At 47.3% G+C, this 25,037-nt stretch overlaps 1 protein-coding gene across 7 annotated transcripts in view; it reads right to left on the bottom strand.

Annotated features, from left to right (window-relative positions):
- Positions 1 to 207: 207 nt before the first annotated feature.
- The window catches only part of LOC110077225 (tropomodulin-3), a 60,539-nt gene continuing 35,709 nt past the window's right edge, over positions 208 to 25,037 (bottom strand). For 2 of the 7 annotated variants that reach the window (XM_020790054.3, XM_078381022.1), the window contains exons 2-11: positions 14,786 to 14,974; positions 12,831 to 12,987; positions 7,387 to 7,509; positions 6,350 to 6,442; positions 5,537 to 5,667; positions 4,669 to 4,776; positions 3,910 to 4,053; positions 3,398 to 3,542; positions 2,310 to 2,375; positions 208 to 487 (exon numbers count right to left, since the gene is read on the bottom strand). In XM_020790054.3, coding sequence (XP_020645713.2) covers positions 2,320 to 2,375; positions 3,398 to 3,542; positions 3,910 to 4,053; positions 4,669 to 4,776; positions 5,537 to 5,667; positions 6,350 to 6,442; positions 7,387 to 7,509; positions 12,831 to 12,987; positions 14,786 to 14,914 — 1,086 coding nt within the window. In that variant the 5' untranslated portion in view covers positions 14,915 to 14,974 and the 3' untranslated portion in view covers positions 208 to 487; positions 2,310 to 2,319. The other 5 variants (XM_078381023.1, XM_020790051.3, XM_072982244.2 and 2 more) reach the window with 5 other exon arrangements.

Genomic DNA, 25,037 nt, shown 5'->3' with positions numbered 1-25,037 from the left:
CCAAAAGCCTTGATGCCCCAGGAAGGACCTCCAGGTCTTCTGTTTGGAAACTCACAGGAACTGGTTTAAAGCATTTGCTCTTTCGCCACTAGCACCGGGTGCTCTCCTGCTAGCCCACGTACCCCACCATCTAGCAGTTATCTTTTGGGAAAACACTTGCCCCCTATCTGGAAGTAAAACGGGGTTTTCAGCAGCAGTCGGGGCTGTCATGGGATGACCAGGTTCTCAGGCTTACATAGGTTGGATATTGGGTAGATCCACATAACTTTACAAAGACAGAGAGACAGACAATCAGACCAACAAACAAGAACAGGGGAAGGAACGACGCTTCCAGTCTTTTCCCTTCTACCCAGGTAAGAGGAAATCTCAGGGTCTTTGACGCCCAAGCAAAGCAGAGGCACTTGGAGGAGTTTTCCAATTCTCCACACCAGGCACGTCTGGCAGGGGAAGACTTACTGGGGGTCTCCTTCGACTCTCCTCTTGCGAACTGTTCCCAGGTTGGGGGGGGGGGCGGAAACAAAAACAACACCAGAAAAGAACAGTTAGGTTGACCCAGTTTCAGTTACAGAAAGAACATCCTGTTAACAGCCAATCTATCTGGAAGCAAGAACTGCAGTGATTGCCATTAAGACATCCTGACCAGTGTGGTGTGGTGGTTGAGCACTAGCTGGAGACTCAGGAGGTCCGGGTTTGAATCCTGGCTCTGCCCTAAAAATCAGTCTGGACCAGTTTGCCTGTCCTGCCCTCAACCTCACCTTTCCGCCACAAGAATAAAGTGGGCAGAAGGAGACGAATGGAGGAAAGGTGAGGATTAATGTCATAGACAGAAAACTGCACTCAGGTTTCCACAGGCGAGCTGTGACATTTATATCCTGTCTTTCCTCCAGTGGACTGAAGGTGGCGTTCTCTGGCCATCTCTCCGGCTGCATCTTGACAGCAACCCTGCGAGGCAGGTCAGGTCAAGAAAGAGTGACAGGGAACTTCACGGCTCCATCAGGGCCTAGAACCTGAGAGCTCCCCTTCAGAGTTAGGAACAACACAAAGCCCTCCCACAATCCTCTTCTGCACTTTCGACAAGCCTAACGTTAAAAGGCAAGCTGGACCTAAAAAACACCTTGAGGCTGGAAAGAGTATGTGTGTGTGTGTGGGGGGGGGGGGATGGTGGTGTGGTTTTAAAACCAGCAAAACCACCACCTCTCTGGGGCTCCTGCCCATCCCAGGCGGCAGACCATCACTGCAGTTATTCCTCCTCAGCATTACAGCTGCACCGCAAGGACACTGGAGATTATTTAGGACTCTCAAAACCAGGTCTAGGGTCCTGCCACATGGGTACCATAAAGCAGCACATCACAGAAAGCCCTGCATCACATGAAAAGGCCAGCAAGCGGGTCCCTTTGATACAGAAGTGTGGGAGTCCTGACACGTGTCTTCTTTGCTCCAACATGCACTCTGTATGTTTGTGGCAGACTGCTGTCTCTTTTTTGTGCAATCAGAACGATGGGACCTTTCATTCACTGTTTTTGTCTACCTCATCGTACGTTGAAATATTCTCTTATAAAAGTTAAACTATTAAAAAAAACCCCACCATTGCTTCAACCCTTGCTTTTAGGAAGGATCCATAAAACTCGGTGCCCATCAGAGGAAGCAGAGGTGGGCAGTTCTGTCTCTCTGGATATTTCTGGACTGCAATTTCTATGATCCTTCAGCACTAACCATGTTAGGTAGACTAATACATAGGGAGGAGCACAGTTGCCCCCCAATTTCTTGCTTTAGAAACAGCATTTATCATGTATGCAAACAGGCCTATATTAATAAACAGCCCAGTAATTTTCTCCGAGGGCTGCAGCCCTAATTATTGCACCTTGTGAGCACAAGTGTTTCCATTCTCCTTTTACTTATGATTCTTTAGCTCAAACCTGACAAACACTGTGTATAGCGTTTAAAAGGGCATCCCGTTACCCTCCAGAAGTGTGGGCCTGGGTCTTAACCCCTCTAGCTAGCCATGGCCAGCGCTGCCCTATTGCTGCAGCTTCTAACGACTGCATTCCACCACTATACTGGAAAGTGGCTTAGGAATAAAACTGCGCAGCGTTTTCTTTATGACGGAGAATAATGAAGTTGGGAGACGACTCCTGCCTAGGCCCCTCCTGGTGAGCAAAGCAAGCATGCGCGCGAGTGTGAGAAAAACAAGGAGCAAAGACACACAGAGAGCCTGTTAGGGAAGACGTACAGGGACACGGACATGAGGTTTTAAACAAAGACTTATTTCCCAGTGCACAGCACCCAGGCGGGCCTTCGCAACAACCTGCCTCGAAAGCTTCAGGGCTGAAGAGATGAAAGGGCATTTGCAGACATTTTTACTCCTATGCGCCAGACTAGGAAAGCAAGAAAAAGAAGGAAAAAAGGTACGAGATCAACAGATGATAAAGAGCAGATTTCCCAGCAAGGAACTATGACAGCTGGGATATATATGTGTGTGCCTAGCATGGGGAAGTTTCAGACGAGCAAGGACCCATCTGAACATGGAAATAAAGGGCCTGGGTTATTCTCCCTTCAAGCCCGTAACTACTTGGCGGCAGCAAAGGGGCTTTTCACTCTCGGGCCCACAGAAGGCTCCTCGTTTCTTGGCGGCACTCGGACCATCAAGCATCTGTTCTGCCTGCATCTGCAGCCCTTTGCTCCTGCTTTGCCAAGCATCACAATAAAATCGTAAGCGGACTTAAAAGTACTATACAGGGCTGCGGTGCATACTTTAACTATGGCATGCTCTCTGTTGCAACATCTGGATCCCCAACTTAAAAGGGAAGAGCCACATAAGTGGATCCGGCCATCAGCAGTTGCTATCTGCTCTTTCTGACATTTAGTGTGCGGGCACAAATTGGGGGGGGGGGGTGGAACCTTTGGAGGCATCCTTCAAATTCCTGCCTTTTGAGCAGCCTTCCCAGAGATAGGTGACCAAGCACAGGACCAGACTGGCCCTGGGCCTGATCCAAGAGGAACCTTCTTATATCTTCCACAGAGCATGCCACATAGAGAACTGGATGTTTAAAATAACTGCACTTACTGTTAAGAGATACTCAGTTAGAACGCAAAATAACAACCACCCAGTTCAGCATCACACCGGCTCCTGCAACAGCAAGAGTCGGCTCACCTCGATTTCTGCCTTGGAACCTGGTTCAACTAAAGACCAATGGCTACAAAATCTGGCCACGTCTTTGGACTACATTCTTTCTCCCCCATCTCAAGTCTCGTAGCCTAATGGAGAAATGTGAATAAGTAACTTGAAGCTCCCCTCTTGTGTGATGTTCTACTCTGTAGAAAGCATTAGGAAACTCCAAATTCTAATTATCCTCCTGGACCTAATAGCTAATTTTATCTTTTAATCTGCTTTACTTACCTAAATCATTATTTTTTGTAATTGCGGCGGCTGCTCTGGCTCGTGGTCCCTGTTGTGTGAAGTGATATCCAAATTTAAGGATCTTGGTGTTTTCCTCGAGCATCTTTGCAATCTCCATTTCGACCGGTGTTCCCAACTGCTGCCTCTGTTAGAATCGGCAGAAACCAGAAGCCACCAAAGGCCAGTTGGTTAAAACAGAGTTGCTGAAAGGACAAACCCTGACAATCTCGGGATGGCATCTGAGTAGTGGCAAAGTCGAGGTGGCAGAAAGGGCACCCAAACCTTTGAGGTAAATGATATTCAGCTTTTGCTAGCAGCAGCTCTAGCGAACGGATCCATTGGGGCTAAAGGGGACCTTTTCTGTCAGGTGCCAACTACACTCTACAACTTTCATTTTGAACAGAAGGGATGCAGAAGGACGTATAAGGAAAAGGTACTTCAAAGAAGGAAACTTCAAAGGATTTTGAAGAGAAAAGTCTCCCTGGGATGAACGGAGCAAACATCGAGGTTACCTGGTTATCAATTTTGATCTCGGTCAGGGCCTCGTTCTCTTTGAGGGCATCGATCAGGGCCAGCACGCCCACCCCTGTGATGAAGTTGGATTCGAAGTTGAGGCTCCTCAGCGTTCTGTTTGCCCTCAGCATCTCTGCAAAAGCCTTGAAGCACACGGGTTGCCAGTGAGGGGGTGGAAACAAAAACAGAAGGCTGCCTCCTCCTTTGAGATGGGCCCTCCCAGCCTCAGGCCTCATCCCCTCCCTGGGCCCTCTGACCACACTGAAGGCTGCTTTATCCAACGGACCAAAGGGGCCCCTCAGGACTGCCCATCCCATTCTCTCCATGTCTAATTCTGGAGGGTCTGGATGTCCTTCTCTTGCAAACAGTGGGACCCAGTTGGGAGCACGACCACTGGTGCTTGGGCCCTTCAAAGTGTGGCACTTTGCTTCCCCTGCAAGCTTGGCCAAGTGGTAGAAGCAGAAGCACCCTCTAGACCTCCACACCAGCCTCATGACTCAGCTCCAAGCCCCCCCCCAAACCCTACCATCCAAGTCCATTCCTCAGCTGCCCCCCACCCCCACCCCCACCCCCGGATCTGGACTGTTTCTGAGGTTGGCCAAAGAGCGACAGACACTGGGAGCACCTCTGATCAGTTTCGGCTTGGACCCGAACTCAGCTGTTCTGAACAGTTGCCTGTCCAACTGACTTGAGTCCTCCAAGTACATTGAATTACACAACAGACAACTGGAAATGGCAAAATGTTGTGTGTCACTTACGGCAGCCACGGGGTCATTGCTCCGAGTAGCTGCAAGGCTGAAGCTCTTCACGTAGGTGTTTGTTTCCAGTGCCTTGGCAAATTCTTTCAATGTTGGAATAGGAATATTCTTGAAATAAAATTAAAAAGAAAGTGTCAAGCATGATGGCTGGAAATTGTTTTAGGATTGTAATCTGTGTTTCTTTGACTCCTTTACCTAACATACCTGTTTCTTACAACAGAGGTGGAGAACCAGTGGCCTGTGGACCACAGTTCCTACCATCACTGACCACTAGCTATCCTGGTGTGGGTGGATGGGAATTACAGACCAACAACATCTAGGATCTTGTCATCCCCTCTTTTTAAAAGTGGCAACATAGACCCAAGATCTCAACAGATGCCAAAACAAGAAGACTGCCATGTCAGAGCTGGGCCTAATGAAGAAGGAGTGGCTGCAACAGGACCCGTGAATGGGGCCTCCCCACCTCATCAGGTGGTTATAATTGCATGAGGAGAGGATGCCCCCAAAGAGATCTTGAAAACTAAGCTCCTGCATGCCTCATCTCATCATCTGTTCTATTTATTTTAAAGCATATGATTAGAACACAAAACAAGATCAAAGAATAAAGCAGAACTGAATGCACACTTTTCAAGCATTAAAAATATGATTCAGATACGCATTGATAAGAAAATTACAGCACCCAACTAGTAACATTTCTCTTCCTGAGCAATCTTTCAGATGCCAAACAAAACAAAACAAAACAAAAAACCCTGCTTTAATGAAGAAGTCTTTGCCAGCCAGGGTAACGGCAACAGAAAGGGGCACTGCTTAGCCTCCTTTGGCAGGGAGTTCCACAGGCAGCAAGGAAACCCCTTCTGCGGACAGTTACCTTTATGTTGTTCAGATTAACTTCAACAAGACGAGGATCATTCTCCCTAATTCTCTTCAAAGTCTCTTCCACATCTGTTGGATTGGGAGGCTCATCAAAGACGGGCACCATCCTTTCCCCTCTGACAATGTCTGATTTAAGAGAGAAGCATCACATAAACTCACATATTATTTTGCACTGACATTTTCATAGGGAGCCAATATCTGTGTTTAAACGAAGCTTAAAAGTGGGCAGCCTTCCCCACGGGGACAACAAAGAACTGTTGCTGTTGTTCACAATCAATGTGTGTATTTCTTGTGCACACACTTTTTTTTAAATGACGTGCAAGCCTAACCATTACTGCTGCTTGCCACACTCCTCCTCCTCTCCACTTCGATTTGGAGGGCAACGCCTGTTTCTCCTGGGATGTTGCAAGCCATGTTTGTATCACTCACCGCTTTTTAATTCTCATTCTTTACCACATTACAAAAGTCTTCCAGGAAAAATGCTTTTGGCACAGACACCCATTCACAGCGAACAGCGATCAGATTCTGAAATCTGACATGCTTGGATCACTGTTAGTTCTTCAAGGAAGGAAATCAGTCCAGAAGGGCTTGAACATAAACTCAAGACTGAGTTCAGTTCCAACTTGGCCCAGAGAGGAGCTCTTTCAGAGGGAAGGGTCAGGGTCACAGCCCTGATGCTCACAGAATTTTACAATCATGGCCCCGGAACAGAGCACAGGGTGGCCTCAAAAGCCTCGCCGCCTATCTATCTATCCTCCTCCTCCTGCCCAGACTGCTTTCTTCCCCCGGGGCAGCGTTGGGCACTTACTGGAGAAACCTTCGCTGCTGACCCCGTTGCTGCCGCTTCCCACCAGATCACGGAGCTGAGAGCTGCTGATCAAGTTGTGCATTCCAAGGATCGCTAGCAGGAGAGAGGAAGGAAGAAAAATAATAATAAACACCTTCTGAAGTCACACTTGGCATTTTGTCCCCCATTATACTGTATTTCTAAACATGCATACGACATATACATTTGCAACTCTGAAAGCCGCCACAACCACCACTACCGCCTCTCATTCTGCTATGATAAAATAGCAATGATGATAACAACGTGACATTTATATCCAGCCTTTCTTCCAGTAAGCTCGGGGGGGGGGGGGGCGACGGGGAAGGGGCAGCTTTCCCTCCTGCTTCCTTGGTCCTCCAGTTTCAACCAACCGGTGAGGCACATCAGCCGGAGAGAAAGCCAACCGTCTCCTCTCACCAACGGAGCTCCCCAACTCTGTGGGGACGAGGACCTCGACTGCCCAAGTCCGACTCTGCCCACTGCACCACCCTCGTTCTCCTTTTCTTCAATTTTAAAATTAATCTTATATTTCTGAAACGCATTGAACTTTTTCTTAAGAGCGTTTTAGTATTATAATTTCAGTGTTTTTATTTGTACGTCTTTGTTGATCTCATCACAAGCTGCCACAAGTCCACGTTTTGGGCAAAAGGCAGAATATAAATGAAATACATAATACTGGATAAAATAATACATTCTTTTTTCATGATAAAAAAGTGTGTCCATTTCTGTTTTTTTTTTAAAAAAAAATCATGTATGAAATATATAGGTCACATTCCTACAGCAAGGCAACTCAAAATATAAAGCAAATTCACAACTGTCACGGGTTTCATGGGGTGCCCTGCAAGAAGGGCTCCCACGGACAGGCGCCACGCCTGCTGCGGAGTCAGAGAAGGATGGCGCTGGAAAGGATACCGAGGGTCATCCAGCCCAGCTCCTTCCCCTCCCCCACCCCCCCACCAGAAGCAAGCAGGCTGCTTGGAGCAAGCCAAAGCCCAGGCCCCTCTCTTCGCACCACCAACCTGCGAGGTCGCAGAGTTCACTGTCTGTCGCGCTTGTCAAGGCTTCCTCCAGTTCAGGATCCAGAGCCACCTTTTCTTCCACGTACGTCTGCACTGGCTTCTGTTTGGGTACAAACACTTTCCCTATTCCAAAGAGCAAGAGAAGGAGAAACGTTTCAGGATCTTATCTGTGTGGAGTTTTTAAAAACTTACCAGAGTTCATCCAACACCATGAGACCCTCATGCTGTGGAGTTATGGCAGGAGGGCTTGAGAGAGCTGTGGGTTTTGTTGTATTTTTCTGGACTTCGGTTCCCCAAATTTCCTAGTCAGTGGGCTAACTGGGAGATTCTCAGATCCATAGCCCTTACAAAGCAACTCTCCCAAGTCCTGTCGAAGGGAGGAGCAGGGAAAGATTTGCTGTTCGAAAAAGGATAAATGTTCAAAAACAAAATATGAATAGGACCCGCCCAAGTCCTCGTGTGCCCCTGAGGTCCTTTGGATCCCAGCCTAGATTACTGTCCGCCAGAAGACTTAATTTCATAACAACCAGTTGAATGTTGCTTCCAGTTGTGCAACATTTAGACAGACCATGGGCAAAGGTGAATACTGAAAAATCCAGCCTTCCACCCCAAAGGAGGAGATCTGTCCACTCTCAGCTCCACTGCCTGGGGCGACCCTCTGGGCCCCATCATCGATACAATTAGGTGCAGGCATTTCAGGTCTGCATGAAGGTGGGAAATGGCTGTTCCAGGGATCTTGATGGCTGTTTCCTCTAGAATTCTACATTAAGAAGAGCTCTGTGGATGACAATTAGCCAGCGTCATGCAAAGGGATTTAATGAGCTGGAGGAGAGCTCCCACAGCCAGCCCAAAGAAGAAACTGCCCCAAACCAGTCCAGTTTATTATTAGAAGCACCCTCCCAAGCGGTTTTGAGTACCAGATGTTCTCTGAAGGGCATCTTGACTTCAATTTTTACTTTGAAGTAAACTTACACATCATTATAAAAGGAGTGCTATACACCGTTGAATTAAGAAGTGAGTGGTCCATGTTTTCTACGAAAACACGTTTAATGGATTGTGAAACAAAACCACACCAGCAGTTCTAGGTCTCCTCTTTTTAGCTCTCCTCCTCCTTTTATTTCACCTGCTCGTCTCCATCCAGTTTACAAAGTCCAAATTCACTCTGCTTACAAGCAAAGCACAACGGAGGGCAATCATGTGCACTTGCTACCTAACATCTTGTTTGCCCTTCATATCCAGACCTTGGTAAAGTTACATTTTGGAACTGCAACTTTTAAAATCCAACAATTGTCCATAAAAATAACTTTTCTAAGCTTTGCTTAAGGCTGCAAATGTAATAACTCTTGATATTGTTCTTTTTTTTTTTAAAGTTAAACATTTGATGAAAAGTTTTAACAAAGTAAAGTGAATCTTCTGGCAACCTGGCTGGGTCCTGTTGTCACTGAGCTCAGTAGGACTTGCTTTCAGATCAGTAAGTATATGCCAGAGCTGTGCATGTTAGAATTAAATTGAAACTGAGCTCCTGTTCCTTTTAAAATCCCACACTTTGGTCTTCCTGCCATCTCCAGCAAAAAAGACCCCCATGTGACTCACAAGCTCAGCTTGAAGGAGCTTAACAGCAGGCCTCTGCTTGTTTCGGTCCACCTTTACTTGTGTTTGGAAAAGACTTAAAGAATCCTTTCCAGGTAATGAGCAAATACTTTAAAAAGTTATGCTTATTGTTCAGTCACTCCAAATGTGAAAAACAATATACAAGTTATCTCCACAGTCTCTGGAAACTGTGACTTAACCGCTGGGCAGCGGGCCAGAGTCTGCTCTTGGAGATGCTTCTTCTTCAACACACACACACACACACAAAGGAACCCATCTGCACACAAGCTGGCCGTGGGCGTGGAAATCATACGGCTGGTGACCTGGAAACATTCTGTTCCTTCAAAAAAAAAAAAAAAAAAAAAGGAGACGAGGCGCAAAGAAAAGAAACCCAGGAGATACAGTACCAGGATGGCTAGACGACCACTGTGACCAAAGTGCAGACAGGAAGGGTGACAGGAAGGGAAAAAGAGGAAGACACGGTGTTGGGAGGATGTGGGCTGAGAGGGGCGTTGGCCTCTCTCCCAAGTTGCGAGAACTCACAGGGTTCTATCCTAGGAAGTGGAACGGCGGGAGATTCAAGAGTGGCTCTTAATTGTGTTCGCTTCGTTTAGAGAAGAGAAAGGTGCCGGGGCAGTGCTCACGCCTGCCTGCCCACAGGACTTCCCCCGCAACCTCTGCCAGTCCACAGTGAGAACAGAACCCTGGAGGGAATGCCTTGGCCTTTGGTCAGATCCACCGAGCCTCTCGCCTGATTCTCGAAAGGCACAAGCACAAGAAAACCATTCAGGGGCGGAAGCGGCCAGGTTCCCTGTGGCAGAACACATGCTTTCCCAGCCCTCCCTACGGACTCTGACTCCTCAGGCTCTCTGAGCAGGGCTGGAAGACATCTTCTTGAGGCCTCAGAGAACTATTACTGCCCATCCGTGTAGCCAATATTAAGGCAAATGGTCCAGCTGAAGTTAAGACAGGTTTCTGTAAGCACTACGAAGGGAACGTTCCTTCCCCCACTTTTGTTTGCAGCAAAAGGAAATGATGACGTGCACCAGCAAGTTACCTATGTGTGTGCTCTCTGCTGCCAAGTCGGAATGGACGTATCAGCGACCCTCAGAGGGTTTTCAAGGTAAGTGAGATATTTAAGGAGAGGTTTGACTAGTTCCACCCAACCCCCCCGTGAGTTTCCATGGCTGAGCGGAGATTCCAGCCCTGTTCTCCACAGTCCTGTGTGTCGCTCTATCCACGACACCACACTGGGAATCTGGTTGTATAACAGAGATTAACTAGAAATGAAACCCAGGAACCGTTCCGCAAAGCGGTGTGAAGGTCTGAGACGTAGCAGATATGACCTAGCACTACTATGTAGGTACCGGGTAGTTTAGGGGCTGGACGGGTGACTCCTGTCTGTCTGCTTCAGTTTCATCACAGAAGGGAAAAAAAGAGGATATAATACGAACATAAATTGCTTTTACCCTCAGATGAAGTGCTGTTCCAGTGGTGACGCTCTGGAGATACAGATGCATTACCAGTTAGCATGTGCTGGTTTACATTCAAAAAGATGGTAGAGATTTGCCAAAACTTATAATTGCTACAGCACCAGCCTCTTAAGTTTTGCATTTTGCTCTCTCCCAAAACATGGTCTGATGCCTTTAACCTCATCCCCAAGAACAAAGATTCATGCGTTCCTTGCTGCGTTTCTACAGGTTAGCTAAATATTTTCTTAAAAGTAGAGCTGCCTGCTGGGATGGAAATTTGGCTCCAGCTGTAGCTGGGGATTTTCCACAAGAACAATTCCTAATGCCTGAAACGTTTTAAAACAGACCCATGTTCGACAAGTGACAGCAGGTCAGGGCAAATACATGAAACGTAAATACTGTAAATCTATCTTTCAGACTATGCTGAGGGGGTGTGGGTCTGGCTTTTGTTCTTGATGGGAAAATGTTAGCTGTGAGAAATAACAACGTCCTCATCCCGGGGGGAGAATCTGACAGGTACAGGACCCCATACGGACAGGTATAGAAAACCCACAGGCCCAGCTCAGTCGTGAGCGACACACCAAGCTTGAAAGAACCCCAGGGCCATAGACGGGGCTCACCGTCTCCCTCCTGGTCTCCTGCACTTCGATTCTCTCCCCAACACCCTGGCTGGTGAAGCCACCCATTTGCCGTGACACCTGAACCAAACAAACGATAATTACTGTAAACTGGGGTAGAAAGTTTTGCCCGGCCAGATGTGACTGGACTTCAGCTCCCAGAAGCCCCAGTCGGCAGAGCCGAGGAAAAGAAAGGAACAGAGATTGAGCTCAGCCCATTCTGGTGGAGTCTGAACACACACACGCATATGCAGCACAAAGGGAGGAGAAGGTCCTCTAGGGAACATGAGCTCACTTAATGTCCTTCGGCTGGCATAGCCCAGTGGGTGGCGGCCCAGCTTCTCCGGGCTCTGCTTCGGTGACACGGAGGTGCAGGCCTTCAGCCAGAGAAGCCGCCGATTTGGTGATGAAGCTGCACAACAATGCAAGCTTGCACCAGACAAGGATGTTTATCTGCCATGTGGGTCTCCATGGATTTCTACCTACAAAGCTCCCTTTGTCAACGTAATGAAATTTATGTTTTAAATGTCATTCCATGAAAGAAAGTTTATGACCTCAGCCTCCTTCCTCCTGCAACAGTGGCTCATTGTACATTTCGCCACCAGTTGGGTCAGGATGAGATTTTTCAAGCTGTAGCAACTGATTTACGAAAGGTGGGCTGGAGGAGGAGGGATATGAGTCTTGTTCCTTTCAGAAAAGTGTGTGTGTGGGGTGGGGGGGGAGAAAGAGGGCCATCTATCTAAAGTCCTAATGCAGAAAGGCTCCGACTCCATACATTCTGGAGGCCGCACTCTTCCCTATATGCATTTACTCAAAAGTAAGCACTGCTGTGCCTACTGGGGCTTCACTCCCCAAGAGCTCTCCCCCGATCTGCACCCTGCTCCTGTTAGTGGACTTTGGGTTCTACTAAGAAAGAAAAGGGTTCCTACTGCATTGCAGAGTGATGGATGAGGACTCCGGAGGCCTGGGTTGGACACCCTGCCTGGCCATGGAAGCTCACAGGTGTGTGTGTGTGTGTGTATGAGAGAGAGAGATTGGTAAAGCCACCCCCTAAATTATCTCACTTCTCTTGAAAGCTCTATTAGAGTTACTCTAAGTCAGTTCCGACTTAACAGCACACAACATGAAACAAAATCCAGATATATCAACCAACTGGTGAATTTAAGAATTCAAAATGCTGGTCACTACAGTGGCCCAGATCCAAAGATGCTTCCTTGGGCTTGCACAGTGAGCCATGTTGATGTGTTTCCAGCACCTCCTCCACCCACAGCCACTGTTCTCCACCCTACACTAGATCCCCATTTTGGAAAGCCCCTTCCTCCCCCCCCCAGCTTCTCCTTATTGGGAAGGAGGAGGTAAGATGCAGGGCTGCCATAGGGAGGATGGTGATTAAGTTCCATTGTATTTGTGGAACACGCAAGTGCTGCTTGCATCTGAGCCCATGGAGAAAGCCTTGTCACCTTCTCAATATGAAAAAAAGCAGTGTGCACATCTGAAGGAACAAGTTCACGATTGTATAGGGAGGGACTCCGTGCAAACCCTTTCCTCCCCCCAGACACGCCATTCAGGCACACCACTCAGATGACAAATTGCACATGGAGTCCAAATGGGTGCAATTCCTTCCCCTCCCAGAGGCGTGAGGGACCCCATGTCTATCCAAATGGCCAACTGTGTGGAGCAAAACGTTTTACACCACAAGAGAGAAGAAGGAAGAGTGCAGGACGAGCCACCCACCCAAACGGTCTCACTCTGGCAGAGCCCTCACCTTTCTTTTCCCCCGTGTATGGGACATAGTCTTCCACATCTTTCAGTGACAAGGCTTGTTTCTCCAAAAAGGAAAGGAGCTTCTCCCGATCGAAAGGCCCAGAGGGCTTTTTGGCAGTCTGGTCCTTCTGCCGGAATCCTGCTGGCAGCAAGGCGTTCTGTGAAAACAAAGGAGGAAGAAGGTTCTCTCTCTCAAACGGGGAGCCACCTGCAATGTGGCAAACAAAAAGAGGGACAGAAGCCACTCATTGAACCAACCCAACCCAAAAGCACTCTGCATGTGGCCAAAGGGGATGCTTTTATAGATGACAAAAGGAAGGGGGGGGGAGTTAGGCCAAGGTCCTAAGGGTTGCCCTTGGGCTTGGACAAACATTTGTGGACCCCCAGGGCCAGTTCTGTGGACATGTGGTTGCTGGGCAGGCTGGCCAAGGTGGACCAGACTTTAAGGGGCATGGATAGTCCCAAAGAAGTATCTTTCCTATGCTCTCCCCGGTCCGATCCCCATTTTGTCTCTGGTTATCGTTCCCACCTCTAAACCTTCTCTCCAGGCTTGGGAACTCCATTCATTTCTCTCCTCAACTTGTGTTGCCTTGTGCAAACTTTCTCATGTCAGCACAGGTTTGCAGGTGGGAAAAAACTGCCAGACACCGAGTATATCTTGATGCCGCTACTGTAAACAAAAAAACCCCACAAAACCTGTGCTGCCTTTACTAGTGAAGCTGAATTTCTGTTTTGTTGTGGGTTATTTTTACAAGCCTAGACAAATCCTGTAAGTGGAGAACACCTCCAGGTCAAGGAAAGGCTATTTCCAACACAGCGGAAGAGTGCTGCACAAGAAAAGTGAAATGAAATCTGTGAGCAGAATCCACTGTTTAAATACAACTGCATAATGCCAGTTGTGGGCCCTTCTCTGGAATCTTCACCCGTAGCAGTTTGTAGCTCCCGGGCAAATATCTGAGCCATATCCACTGGGGTGCATACAGTTCCATGTAGCCCAACCTTTTGGACAGGCTTCCTAATTCAAAACTGCTTGTGCTTCAACCATGACAGAAACCTCCCCTAACCTGGTGCCTTTAAGCATGTTGGATTGCAAAACCATCACTCCCAGCTGGCACAGCTACTGGCTATGCTGTTATCTGAGGCAGGTGGGAGCTGTAGCCCAACATGTCTGGGGAAGGCTGCCTTTGGAGGACCACCTGCTTGCTCATGAAGGCCTACCTGGTGGGGGCAGGAAGGGAAGGAACTCCTCCACTTATTTGCCCATTGGGAGCAGCACACTGCAAGGCAATGAGAGGGCTTTCCTGGTTGCAGCCTTGAGCTGTGGAATGCCCTTCCTTCTCCAGAGGAACCCTGCCCTCATTTTGGATTATTAAACGTTTGGGGTGGGGGCTTAGCAGAACCATGGCCTGGTTTCTGATCAGTTAGATTGCAAGTCATTTTTTCTGTTTCAGAAGAATAGTTTTTAACCCTTTGAAACAGTTTTAATCTAGATTTGTTTGTTTTCGGTTGTTCCAAATGACCCACAGATTGTCCCCCACCCTGAGGGTAGAAATAAACACACACACACCCCAGTGGGGGGCTTTCCATTCATGCAAGAGCACTGACTGGTAGCCAATTTCACTCATGCTTCTTTAGCCTCGGTCCCATATTTTTTTGACGTGCAGGTGATTGTTGATTCATTACAGGTAGGGTCCACTTTCCCTCTAATAAGCTCAGTGAGGCATGTGAATCTCCCCCCCCCCCAGCACAATCCTAGAGGGCCAGTCAGGCTGAGAGCAAGAGCGAGAGCGAGAGACCCATGACCACCCAGGTCTCCCAAGTGCTAATGCATTTACTATCCATGACGTGCGCCAGTTCTTGGACTGCCTCATCCTCCAGGTTGGTCTAACGGAAAGGGAGACGACGGTAAGCTTTGCAGGAGAAACAAGGGACCTGCCCAGAAAGGCCAATACACACCTCTGGATCCAGGTCATCCAGCACCGTCTCCAGTTGCTTCAACTCTTCTTCCGTTAACTTCCCCAAGATTTCATCTTCATCAAGATCCTTGTATTTGTCCAGGTCTTTTAGGAAAGGGAGTGCCATCATCCCAGCAGGCAAAAGTCAGAACGTGCAGTTAGAGACCAGTGACTTCACTTTCAGTTTTAACTGAAAGCACAGAAGGAGAGCAGAGGAAATAGAAAGAAAATTTACCTATCTTTACTGAGCATTTCACTGAAGCTATTTATCAGTTGGATTTAAATCCATCTTTCCTCCAAACTTGAAAGAATACCCGTGTTTTAATTCACATGTTCAAATTTGCACGTTAAGCGAAGAAAGGCCATTCAGGCTTAAACAAACAGGTCTGAATCCAAGCGGTGGTGGTCCCTAGGCAGGGCAAACACATCAAGACCAGTGGGGTTTATAGAAGGGCTGACCCACCATTCAGCAGTCCATCCCACAGGCTGACACTGCTGGATTCAGGCCAAAGACCTAATAAAATCTTCACGTCTCTTTACTTCCAGACCTTGGAAATGTCTGGAGGCAAACATCCTCTGCAAGTCATGCCAACCAGTGTGGTATTCTAGTCACTGTTCAAGAAAATAGCTTCTCAGATATCCAGTTATGTCTATTCTACATACATGAAACTATTATGCATGAATACTTGGAGGTAAACACCTAGGCGTTTTCTTCTTTTGCCCTGCATGGTTTACTGCTGTCGCCTTTGATCCCACCTCTGTCTAAATGATTTTGAGCATCATCCATAAAGAATGGCTGCAGACACACGAGATGGCATCAAGAGGTGTGCCATTCATGAGGGGTTCCGACATTTTGTGTTCTGAAAAGGAGGGCCTCTGTGGGAGGTCTCCTTGTGAGTTGGGACCCTGGAAAACCAGCATCTGATCCATGGCCAACCCATAACTTTCCCAGATTCCAGCCCTACACACCGCACCAGCATGCTGGATCACCTGTCCATCTTCTCCTTCCAGCATGACGCAACCACAAAAAAACAAGCCATTTCAACTGCCTGAACAGCATACATGTGTTATCACTTCACTCTTGCTTGATCACAGAAATATGCAGTTGTTGTTGTTGCTACATCCCCAGTTGCCAAGACTGAAGCTGCTGCTTACTCAATTCCTTCGGAGCTCCACTGAGGAGAGAACTCTTTGAACTCCAGTGTTTACATTAAAGGAAGTGCCTAACTACTTGATCTTGGCATGCTGTCACCCTAGAACAATATGTTTCTGACCTTGGGGATTGCATGTGGGACCTTTTGTTTAACTGCTCCAAAGTGCACCCGCATCGCTAGGTATTATGTACTACAGCAACTATCAGAAATTCTGTTCTATTTGCCAATAATTTCTTCCCTTTTGGGAGAAAAGATAAAGAGTGTCAGCATCTACCCGTTCATCAGGAACCAATGAAGTAGCAATTTGCCTTCTACCATCCTGCCCGCCCACCCACAATCAATACCTGCCTGACTGGAAAAGCTAATTAGTCCTCTTGGTGAATCCTTGCATGGCAGACCAGCCAGAAATACCAGGGATCTCCGGGAATGGCTAGGAAAGACTCTGCCTAAAGCCCCAGAGAGCCATGGCTGCCAGTCAGAGCTGGTGACAGTGGGCTAGATGGGCCAAGACTCTGATACAGTATAAGACAGCTTCTTTGGTTCTTCATTTGTGAGAAAGAGATGATTTCAACTCAGCTTCAGGAACAAGCTGTCATCGTCCTCCCACCCTGCAGAATGCCTTGGGGAGTGACCCTGGAGAATTCACTGGGGCAGGCAGAGAGGTAAGGGAGTGGAGTCGAGCTCTGAGGTGGAGTTCTCTCAACAGGGGCATCAAGTGGCCAATGGCCCAGGGCTATATATGGCCCACCGACTGCAAATTACCCGTCCTACTTCTGTATACAGGTGAGGAGATCAGCCCTTGGGCTGCAGAGGTTCAGTTTATGCAGCTACCTTCCACACGTACGGTAACACTCAAGACAGACCAAGCGTTTTCTAAATGCCATCTACAATCTGGCAAACCACCACCACCATGCTGGTACAACAATGTTCTGTAGTTTGTCGTGTTGCTGCCATTGGAACATTCCAGTTAGATGTGGTGGTGGTGATGCTTTAAAAAAATTAAAAAGAGGGCGGAATAGCCGCACTTGCTCTTGTACAGCAGGCAAACCAATTTTCCTGCTCCAAGTACACATAAGTTCTTCCCCTCTCCCCAAATGGGCTCAGTGTAAGCCAGCCTCTTAAAAGGAAATGGCTTCCTGCATCTAATTACCACAGCACCATTAGCTGCCAAGCTGCAGAGTCAACTGCCAAACAGCCATTATGCTGTGTCTTCCCCCACCCCCACCCCTCTGGCCATTTCCCCAACAGAGTGCAAATCTGTTTATAATCAGACAAAGATTACAATACTGAGGGTGGGGGGCTGGGGACGGGACTGTTACGACAGGAGTGCAAATAACTGGACATGCACAGAGAACCTTAAGAGCAGTTTTGACACGTAGTCTGCGCCTCCTTGGTCTTTCCCCCCTGCAAAAGGATGCTCAGTTGTCAACCACATTGCTGGATGTGCAAGTAACAGTCACAGAGCTGTTACTGGCAAGGCGATCTTGCCTTTGCATCAATTCCAAGTCACTGACATGGGCAAAACTCTCTGGAAACTGTTGAAATATCAGTGATGATGATCATCTACAAGATCAAATAGCTTTGCATCCTTCAGTCAAACTTCACCTCTTCCCCATGGGTACTTCCAAGCACTCTAGAACTGGCAGAACTGAGGGCAGAAAAGCTGGCTGGCATGTGGACTGCACATATATTTCCCAAACAGGACGGGCCTTGCATTCATGTCTAGCATTGATCCCTCCTGCTACAATGTCAAACTCACCTGCACTCAAACAGGCCCGTAAAGTTCAGGGGCCAATCAGTTGTAATCTTTTGCCTGGCAAAGTTAGCCCAGTCTAACAATATAGAGGACTGGCCCAGGCGGGCAGGGGGTGGGGGAGGGAGGGAGGAAGGGGGAGGCACGTTGAACAGAGGCTTCTCAAGATGGGTGTCTTGGAAACAGAACGTCTTGAGATGTGGGAACGGCTCACCACCCTCAACATTTTGCTCTGCACGAGCTTCAAATTCTCTGCCACACTGGCAATTCACCAGTGTCTCCACCAGCAACAATGGCTCTCTGACTGTAGGTCTTCTTCACACACCTCTACAGAAATGCGAAAGATTGTACTGTGGAAGTTCTACAGGGTGCTTTTTTCTTTTAAATGAGAACACCTATTAAGGGTGCCCCCCCCCGTAGCGATGAGGGACAGAAATTTGTTTCTTTAAAGCAGAACTGACATAGAGACATATCTTGAATGAAATGACCATACTATGATTGGCAACAGCTTTCCAGGAACGTGGGAAGTGGGTTTTACATTAAAGACAGAGTTGCCTACTCAATCTGCAGTAAGAACAGTTCATGTCTGTGGTGGCCTAAGATCCAAACAAACTATTTCATCACATACATGTAAAATACGTGTACTCGGGACCCTCTGACAGCAGCCCCTTACAAGTCTATGAAGAAGTTATCAGAGCAGGATGGGCACCCGATACAGAATCCTAATTGTTTTTCTTACCACAAAATTGTTTAAGGAAGTGGGTGGGACTTCAAGCTTCCTGATCATCCCTATAAACCAATCCACATTATTCATATTTTTAAATTGGAAAATGACATCAGAAGCAAGTAAACAGAACTAGTTAGGGGCTGAATGCCAGGAGAGTTCAGTGATAGCTTTATTTCCTTGCTCACATCTTCATCTAGACAGCCTCTGGATGAACTTGAAGTGAAAAAGGGAGCCTCCTTCAGGCTGGGCTTATCAATTTTCCATGATCAATCAGAGGCTTGTAACTAGGCCGGAAAGACTAATTGCAACTCTCCTCCCTCCAAAGGAATTCTCACTATGGCAGCAGAACGAACTCCTCACAGCCATGAAACTGGTTAGGACATTTCTGTATTTTGGGCTTTGGTAATAAAATGCACATAATGATGATCATGATGCTTGCTAAGTGATCAAGGGTCATTCACAGTCTCTCCATCTGACCTACTTCACAGGGTTTTTTCTGAGGACAAAGTGGAGAGAAAGGGAGCCCATACACCACCTTGGGTTTGTTGGTGGAAAAGAAATATACAGTACTGTATCAAGATCAGAAATAAAGGGCACCAGATGTTAGGAGCGGGGCCTGCAACAAAATGTTTTGGTATTCAGTGCCCCTGTGCAGTGTTCTAGTGTTCCAGACATTTTTCTTTGAGACGCACCTCTCCATCCCACTCACCAGATGTTCAGCCTCATATGACTGCTGAGGAGGGTCAGTCCACATTAGGCTGTGGAGGTTTTTTGAGGAGGGTGGGTCAGTAGATGGAGGTGTCCCTTACAAACTGTGAAGTTCCTCCAAGTCTATCATGCAGAACTGGCCCACCAAACTCTATATCCTGGAGACCAAAGTAAAGATGGCTGCCTAGGAGATGTCCTGAGCCTTATGGAAACATTTCAAATATGTACACATTGAATAGCAAACAGAGGACAGAGACTCAAGGGAACGCTTATCACTTGAGTGCCCTTTCTGGAAGCAAATACACAGTATAACTTCTGCATGCTTGTATTTCCTGTTTCCACTCAGCTGCTGTTCTCAGAGCCGGAAACTTGTTTGCAGTAAAGAGATGGAACACACCTAACTCTTTAATTAGCCACGTCGTGTTGGACAGGCATTCTTTCAACACGCTATGCATTTGTGGAAATTACACCCTCTCTGTGCAGGCATGTAAACAATTAAATGGAAGTTGCTGTAAGACCAAACAACAAACAAATCCCAAAAGGGCGGTCTGATTTCCACAAGCTTCGCTCCCTCACACTACCTGACCAAATCCCGGGTTGCAATTTGAGGAATGTTTTGACAAAAAAAGATGTGTTCTGACGTCCTTCCACCTTCCTGGCGGCTGCAGAGAGATGAAAGGAATGGCCATGTTCTAAGTGCCACAGTGACAAAAACTTAACATTGTGTACGTGGTTTTGTCTGTGTTCCAGGCTTAAAACTATAGCCCAGATTTATATGGTCTGTAAATAGTAATCCTGTCAGGTGGGCGCAGCTGAGAGCTAGCAACTGGCCCAAGCTGACATTCATGGCTGAGTGAGGATTTGTATGCTGGCTTGTCGGATCCTAGGGGGAAACACCACCCTGGTGCTTGTGCTCCGGCTGCAGGAGAACACCCTGGGTGACCCTGGCCCAGCCATAGCCTCCCTTCTGCATCTGGTAGAGGGAAACAGCAGAGAGCTACCTTGAAAAATTGCTGCAAGGGCAAGGAAACATCACAAAGCTCTTGCTCTTCAAAGACGGTATATAAAGGATTTGGGACATGGAAGGTCCCTGGGTAGATGCAGATGGCCCTCACAGGACTGGAACCACAGGGAGGGCCGGATGCAAGGATCTGCGTCTCTGGGATCCTGACAAGGCCCACACCCCAGTTGTGGGCTCAGTACTGACCCTCTCTTTCTCCTCCACAACTCCTGGACCTCTTCCTTGCTGCTGGTGCTGCAATTTCTCATTGGTCCTCCCAGAGATTTCCAGCAGTGAAAGCAAGGAGCAGGACATGTCACCTCAATTCACTACAACTTTTGCATTCTGGGCAGCAGGCTACATTTGGCCCAAGGGACCTGGGTGCAGTTCTGACAACAGAAGAGAGATGGCACAATGAAGGGAGACTCTCTGAAAGCATCCTCCTCCCATCCCCAACCCCCACCCCCGGTTCTTGAGTCAACAAGCATCTGCAGAAAGGCTACATTAGGTTGCCTTCACACCACACAAATGGCGTGCAAGGGCAGGAGCAAATCCCACTTGAAAACTGAAATTAACCTGTCTCTAGATTAGAGCCTTTCTTCTAGATCTGGATCTACAAACTGATGTCACATTTTAATTTATCTCCTAGTAGGCAGCACCAGAGGAACTGTGCTGAGACAGACTATTTGGAAAACAACATGGAGAAGCAGTTTTCTGCTCAGCTTGTACAGTCATTAACACCAGCCTTCCTCAAAGTGGGGCCTTCCAGATCTCCTGGATATGATTGTCAAGAATCCCACAGAATCTGCCCCCCCCCCCCAGTCTTTGGAAGACTAGCCTGTTGTAAACTGCAACTGCTCTGCAAGGTTTCCCAGCATGACCTGAAAATGCTGGGGAGTAATTATAATTTCTTTTTTTAGACTAAGAAGAAGAGGCAACTTCAAGGGGGAAAGAAGAGCTGGTTGTACTAAGCAAGATGCAGTAAAAACCAAAAACATCCATAGGCAAACAAATGCAATGACAAAATACTAAGCATTATGAACCATAATATATTCATTAAATTCTGGAGTATTTATAAACACATACACACAAGATGCACATAAATACATACAGACTGCTCGAAATAATTGAAAATCAATGAAAACATTGATGTTAAATGTCGGTCAACAATTCTGACAAAGAATGTAAAAAAACAAATTAAATTGAAAGTCAGCATTCTAACAAAAGAGCCAACACATTCCTAACTTAACACAACAAAGTCTGCAGTGAGGAAGGAAGTCTCCGGGAGGGAGGGAGGGAGGGAAAGGCAGAATGCTGGGCCTGACTGACAAGTCAGAAGGAGGAAACGCGGGGGGGGGGGGGAGAAACAAGTCTGTTCAATGTGACAAGGGGTGGAGTGAATTTCCTGGGTGTGGATTTATCAGATTTTCAGAGTGAGAGCTTCAGGGAAGGGACAGAGAGGCGAAGGGGAAGGAGGGGAGATAGAAGATTGCTCCCACAGAAGCCCAGCACACTTACGGCCCTGTTCCCCCCGCCTTCCAAACTGCAGCTAGAAACTCATCCTATCCTTTGCAACCAAACACTTCTGGCAAATGGGGGATCCCATAATCAATTTTTCACACCTGGTTCCCCTTCCGATGTGACAGACTACAAGTCCCACCTACCTTCAGCTCAGTCTGGCTGAGGGATGATGGGAAACGCAGTCCACCACCCGGGGACATTGCAACCCCCCCCCCTTGCCCAGGCTACAAGAGAAGCAGCGGCATTAAGTGCCAAACATGTTTACTCGGAGGTAGAACCCCTTAAGTTCAATGGAACTTGCTCCCACGAACCCGCGTGTATACGACCTTTCGGTTGCCGTCGCGGATCCCCTTCCCTTTTAATTTCATTCAGTGTAATCTATCTCTCGCACCCCACGTATTGCACCCCAGGCAGTGGACTCCAATCCAGCAATGCTGAAGGGGGAAATAAAGCTGAGAGTTTCAACGGGGCCAAAAAGGCTCGTCCTCTCTCTTTTCTGTTAATTCGTTTTAAGTTCGTCCACAGACCAGCCTCCTTCCCCAGGGCTTTCGCCAAGTTGGCTCAACTGCAACCGAAGCAACACATTCGACCGCCGCGCCGCCCCCCTACCCCTCCAGACTTGGCGCAACCGCTCAGGTCCAGCCACCCCGACCCTCTTCCTGACCCCGCTGTTGTTGTTGTTGTTGCTGCTGCTGCCGACGCGACCTCCCCTTTCCCCCTCGATGCCGCCGCAAACTCACCCGACCCGAAGGAAAACTTCCTGCCCCACTCCCCAGCCTCCGCACGCAAGGACGACTACAGTTGCCGTCCCCGCCCTGTCACTGCGCCTGCGCGGCGGCGTCCACGGAGTCCCTCCGGCAGGCGCCAAAGTCTCCCAAGAGCCTCATGGGAGCTGGAGTCCGCCATTGATTTTAGTTGTAGTTCGCTCAGCGCCAGCAGTAGCAACAATAGAAGAAGGGTTGAATGTCTGGTATTGAGGAAGAAGGTGTGGGCTTGCAGAAGACGAGGGAGATTTCCAAAACTCTTGGAAAAAGTAACAAAAGTCTGAACAAGGGTGACTCAGAACAGCTTCATTAAGATGAAGAATGCAATGCACAACGGCAAATCTGAAACTGGTTTTGAAAATGTTTGTTGCAAGTAACCAAGTATCCTCAGCTGAACCTTGGAGTTTAATAAAAATTTAAGGGTAACAAGATTTTGAAATGTGGATTTAACACAGGCTGTTATGAATTTCTAGCTCAAGACGGTGACTGAAGAAGTGCTAAGGTGAATGAATAAAGACCAAGAAACCACAAAACACATAAAATCCTGAAAGTCAGAACACTTCGGTCGTATCATAAGAATACAGATTGCTACAGTTGATTATTTGAGGTAAACTCAATGGGAAAAGCACTGCAGGAAGGAAAACTGTTTGGCTGAAAAACCTTGAAAACTGCTGTGGGTGCAACATAATCTCATTTGTTAGAGCTGCCACATCGAGTGAACATAGCCAGGATGATGCCCAGCCTCAGTAGAAGAAGAAAAAGGCACAAGAGAAATACTGACATGCTTCTTCACAAATAGAGTCACTTGGGATGGGGTGGGGGGAAAGATGAAACAGGCAGTCTCTTCAAATATGTCATTGACACCGAAAGCCCTATTAGGATCACTATAAGCATGTTCATTTATTGATCTACACGTTTAAGTTTATTTATTTTTACATTTTTATACCACCCATCTGGACAACCAGATGGCGCGTGTCACTCACTCACTCACTCACTCACTCACTCACTCACTCACTCACACACACATGGTGGCAGGTGCAGCAAGAATTGGGAAGAACCTAATCTGGATGAGGGCTCACACACAGATTTCTAAAGTCTAATATATTCCATCATCTGAGATGTTAATTTAGCACAAGCTCAGAGTTTACAAAAGAACTGAGGGAAATAAAGTGAGCGAGCAAGAGAAATTCATCAAAATGTGGTACCCATTTACTTTAAAGTAGCTTTTCAAGTTTTGCCTCACATCCAGTGCTGGAGGGGCTGCCTCACTGTGCTGAATGGTAAAGAGTCTTGCTCCTCCTTCCTGTGAGCTCAGAAGGAAGGAGTCTGGAATGAAAGAGGAAACTATCTGAGAGGCCCTTGTTCTACCCATGAAGCACCCTCTGTATGCTAAAACAGGGGATTTCTGCTATTGATCTGCCTGGATTGTGTAAAAGGCTGTGAGAGTTTCACTTGAGAGTGATGAGGGTGAGAGATGCCGCGGAGCAAGGCTGAGTACTCCTGGCACCCTGCCTGGGCCTGAATGAAGAGGGGCTTTTGTATGTTACACGATGGCTGCCATGGTGTAGGGCTCTATTATAATTTTCTTGTGCTTCCTCGAATGCCAGCCTTTTCCCCAAACTTACAGCAAAAAGTGTGAGTGAAGCAAACAGAATAAAAAGCTCCTTCTTTAAAGGAAAAGCTCAATGTCTGTAATCTTTAACAGAACTGAAGACAGCAATTGGAAAGGGAGCAGTTGCTGGGAAACAACGTATTTTAAACAAATGGAAGCAAAAGATGTGTCACTAAGGTCCCTTCTCTGCAGGAGTTACAACACAGTTGTCCAAACCATTCCTTTGAAATATTAGAGTAAAGGGCCAAGAAAAATATGGCATGAGAAATCAGTGGCTGGTCTACCCACAGGAATTTTTTTTAAAATGATGGCTATATGTAGTCCTAGGATGGCAGAGTTGGAGGTAACCTCAAGGGTTACCAAGCCCCCTTTGGTGCAGGAAATCAAAACATCTTTGACAGATGCCCATCCTGCTTCTGCTTACAAAGCAAAGGAGAGTCAGAGGAAAGCCTGTTCTACCCTTGGATGGCTCTTAACGTCAGGAAGCATTTCCTGATTTTAGTCAAAACCCTCTTGCAGTGAGCTCAAAGCACTGAGAGTTCCACACTGATGTGTTACCAGGTGGTAGCCCTTATGTAATTTGATGCAAGGTGTGTTCTGACATTATATTTCTAGTGTACTGCTGTTTTTCTGTATTTCCTTGTAGTTTATATAGGTAAATAATAAACATATGCAGTTGTGTATGGAAACATTTATGCAGGTAGTTTACATCAAATTGTAGTCTCCACAATTAATTACTTTAACCTCATGTATCAGCAAGGCTCTCAGAGAAGGTTATACTATAAGGCAAATCAAACACCAGCAAATCACTGAAACAGTTTTGGCTGCATAGATGAACGCAGTGTTTCTGACAAGATTTGGCCACTAGGGGAAGATGTGTGGAGTGAATAACCACATTTCAAAATCTGTGGCTGTGTGGGGTGGGGGCCTGGTGCCTATGTGCCGATCGATGAATGAATCTCTTCCTGGGACAAGACAGCAATGAAAACAAGTAGCTTACCATTTATCACAGAT

Source organism: Pogona vitticeps, chromosome 12 (assembly GCF_051106095.1).
Source record: "Pogona vitticeps strain Pit_001003342236 chromosome 12, PviZW2.1, whole genome shotgun sequence".
Taxonomy (NCBI): domain Eukaryota; kingdom Metazoa; phylum Chordata; class Lepidosauria; order Squamata; family Agamidae; genus Pogona; species Pogona vitticeps.
The sequence above is the reverse complement of the archived record's forward strand: the minus strand, read 5'-3'. Positions and strand labels throughout refer to the sequence as shown.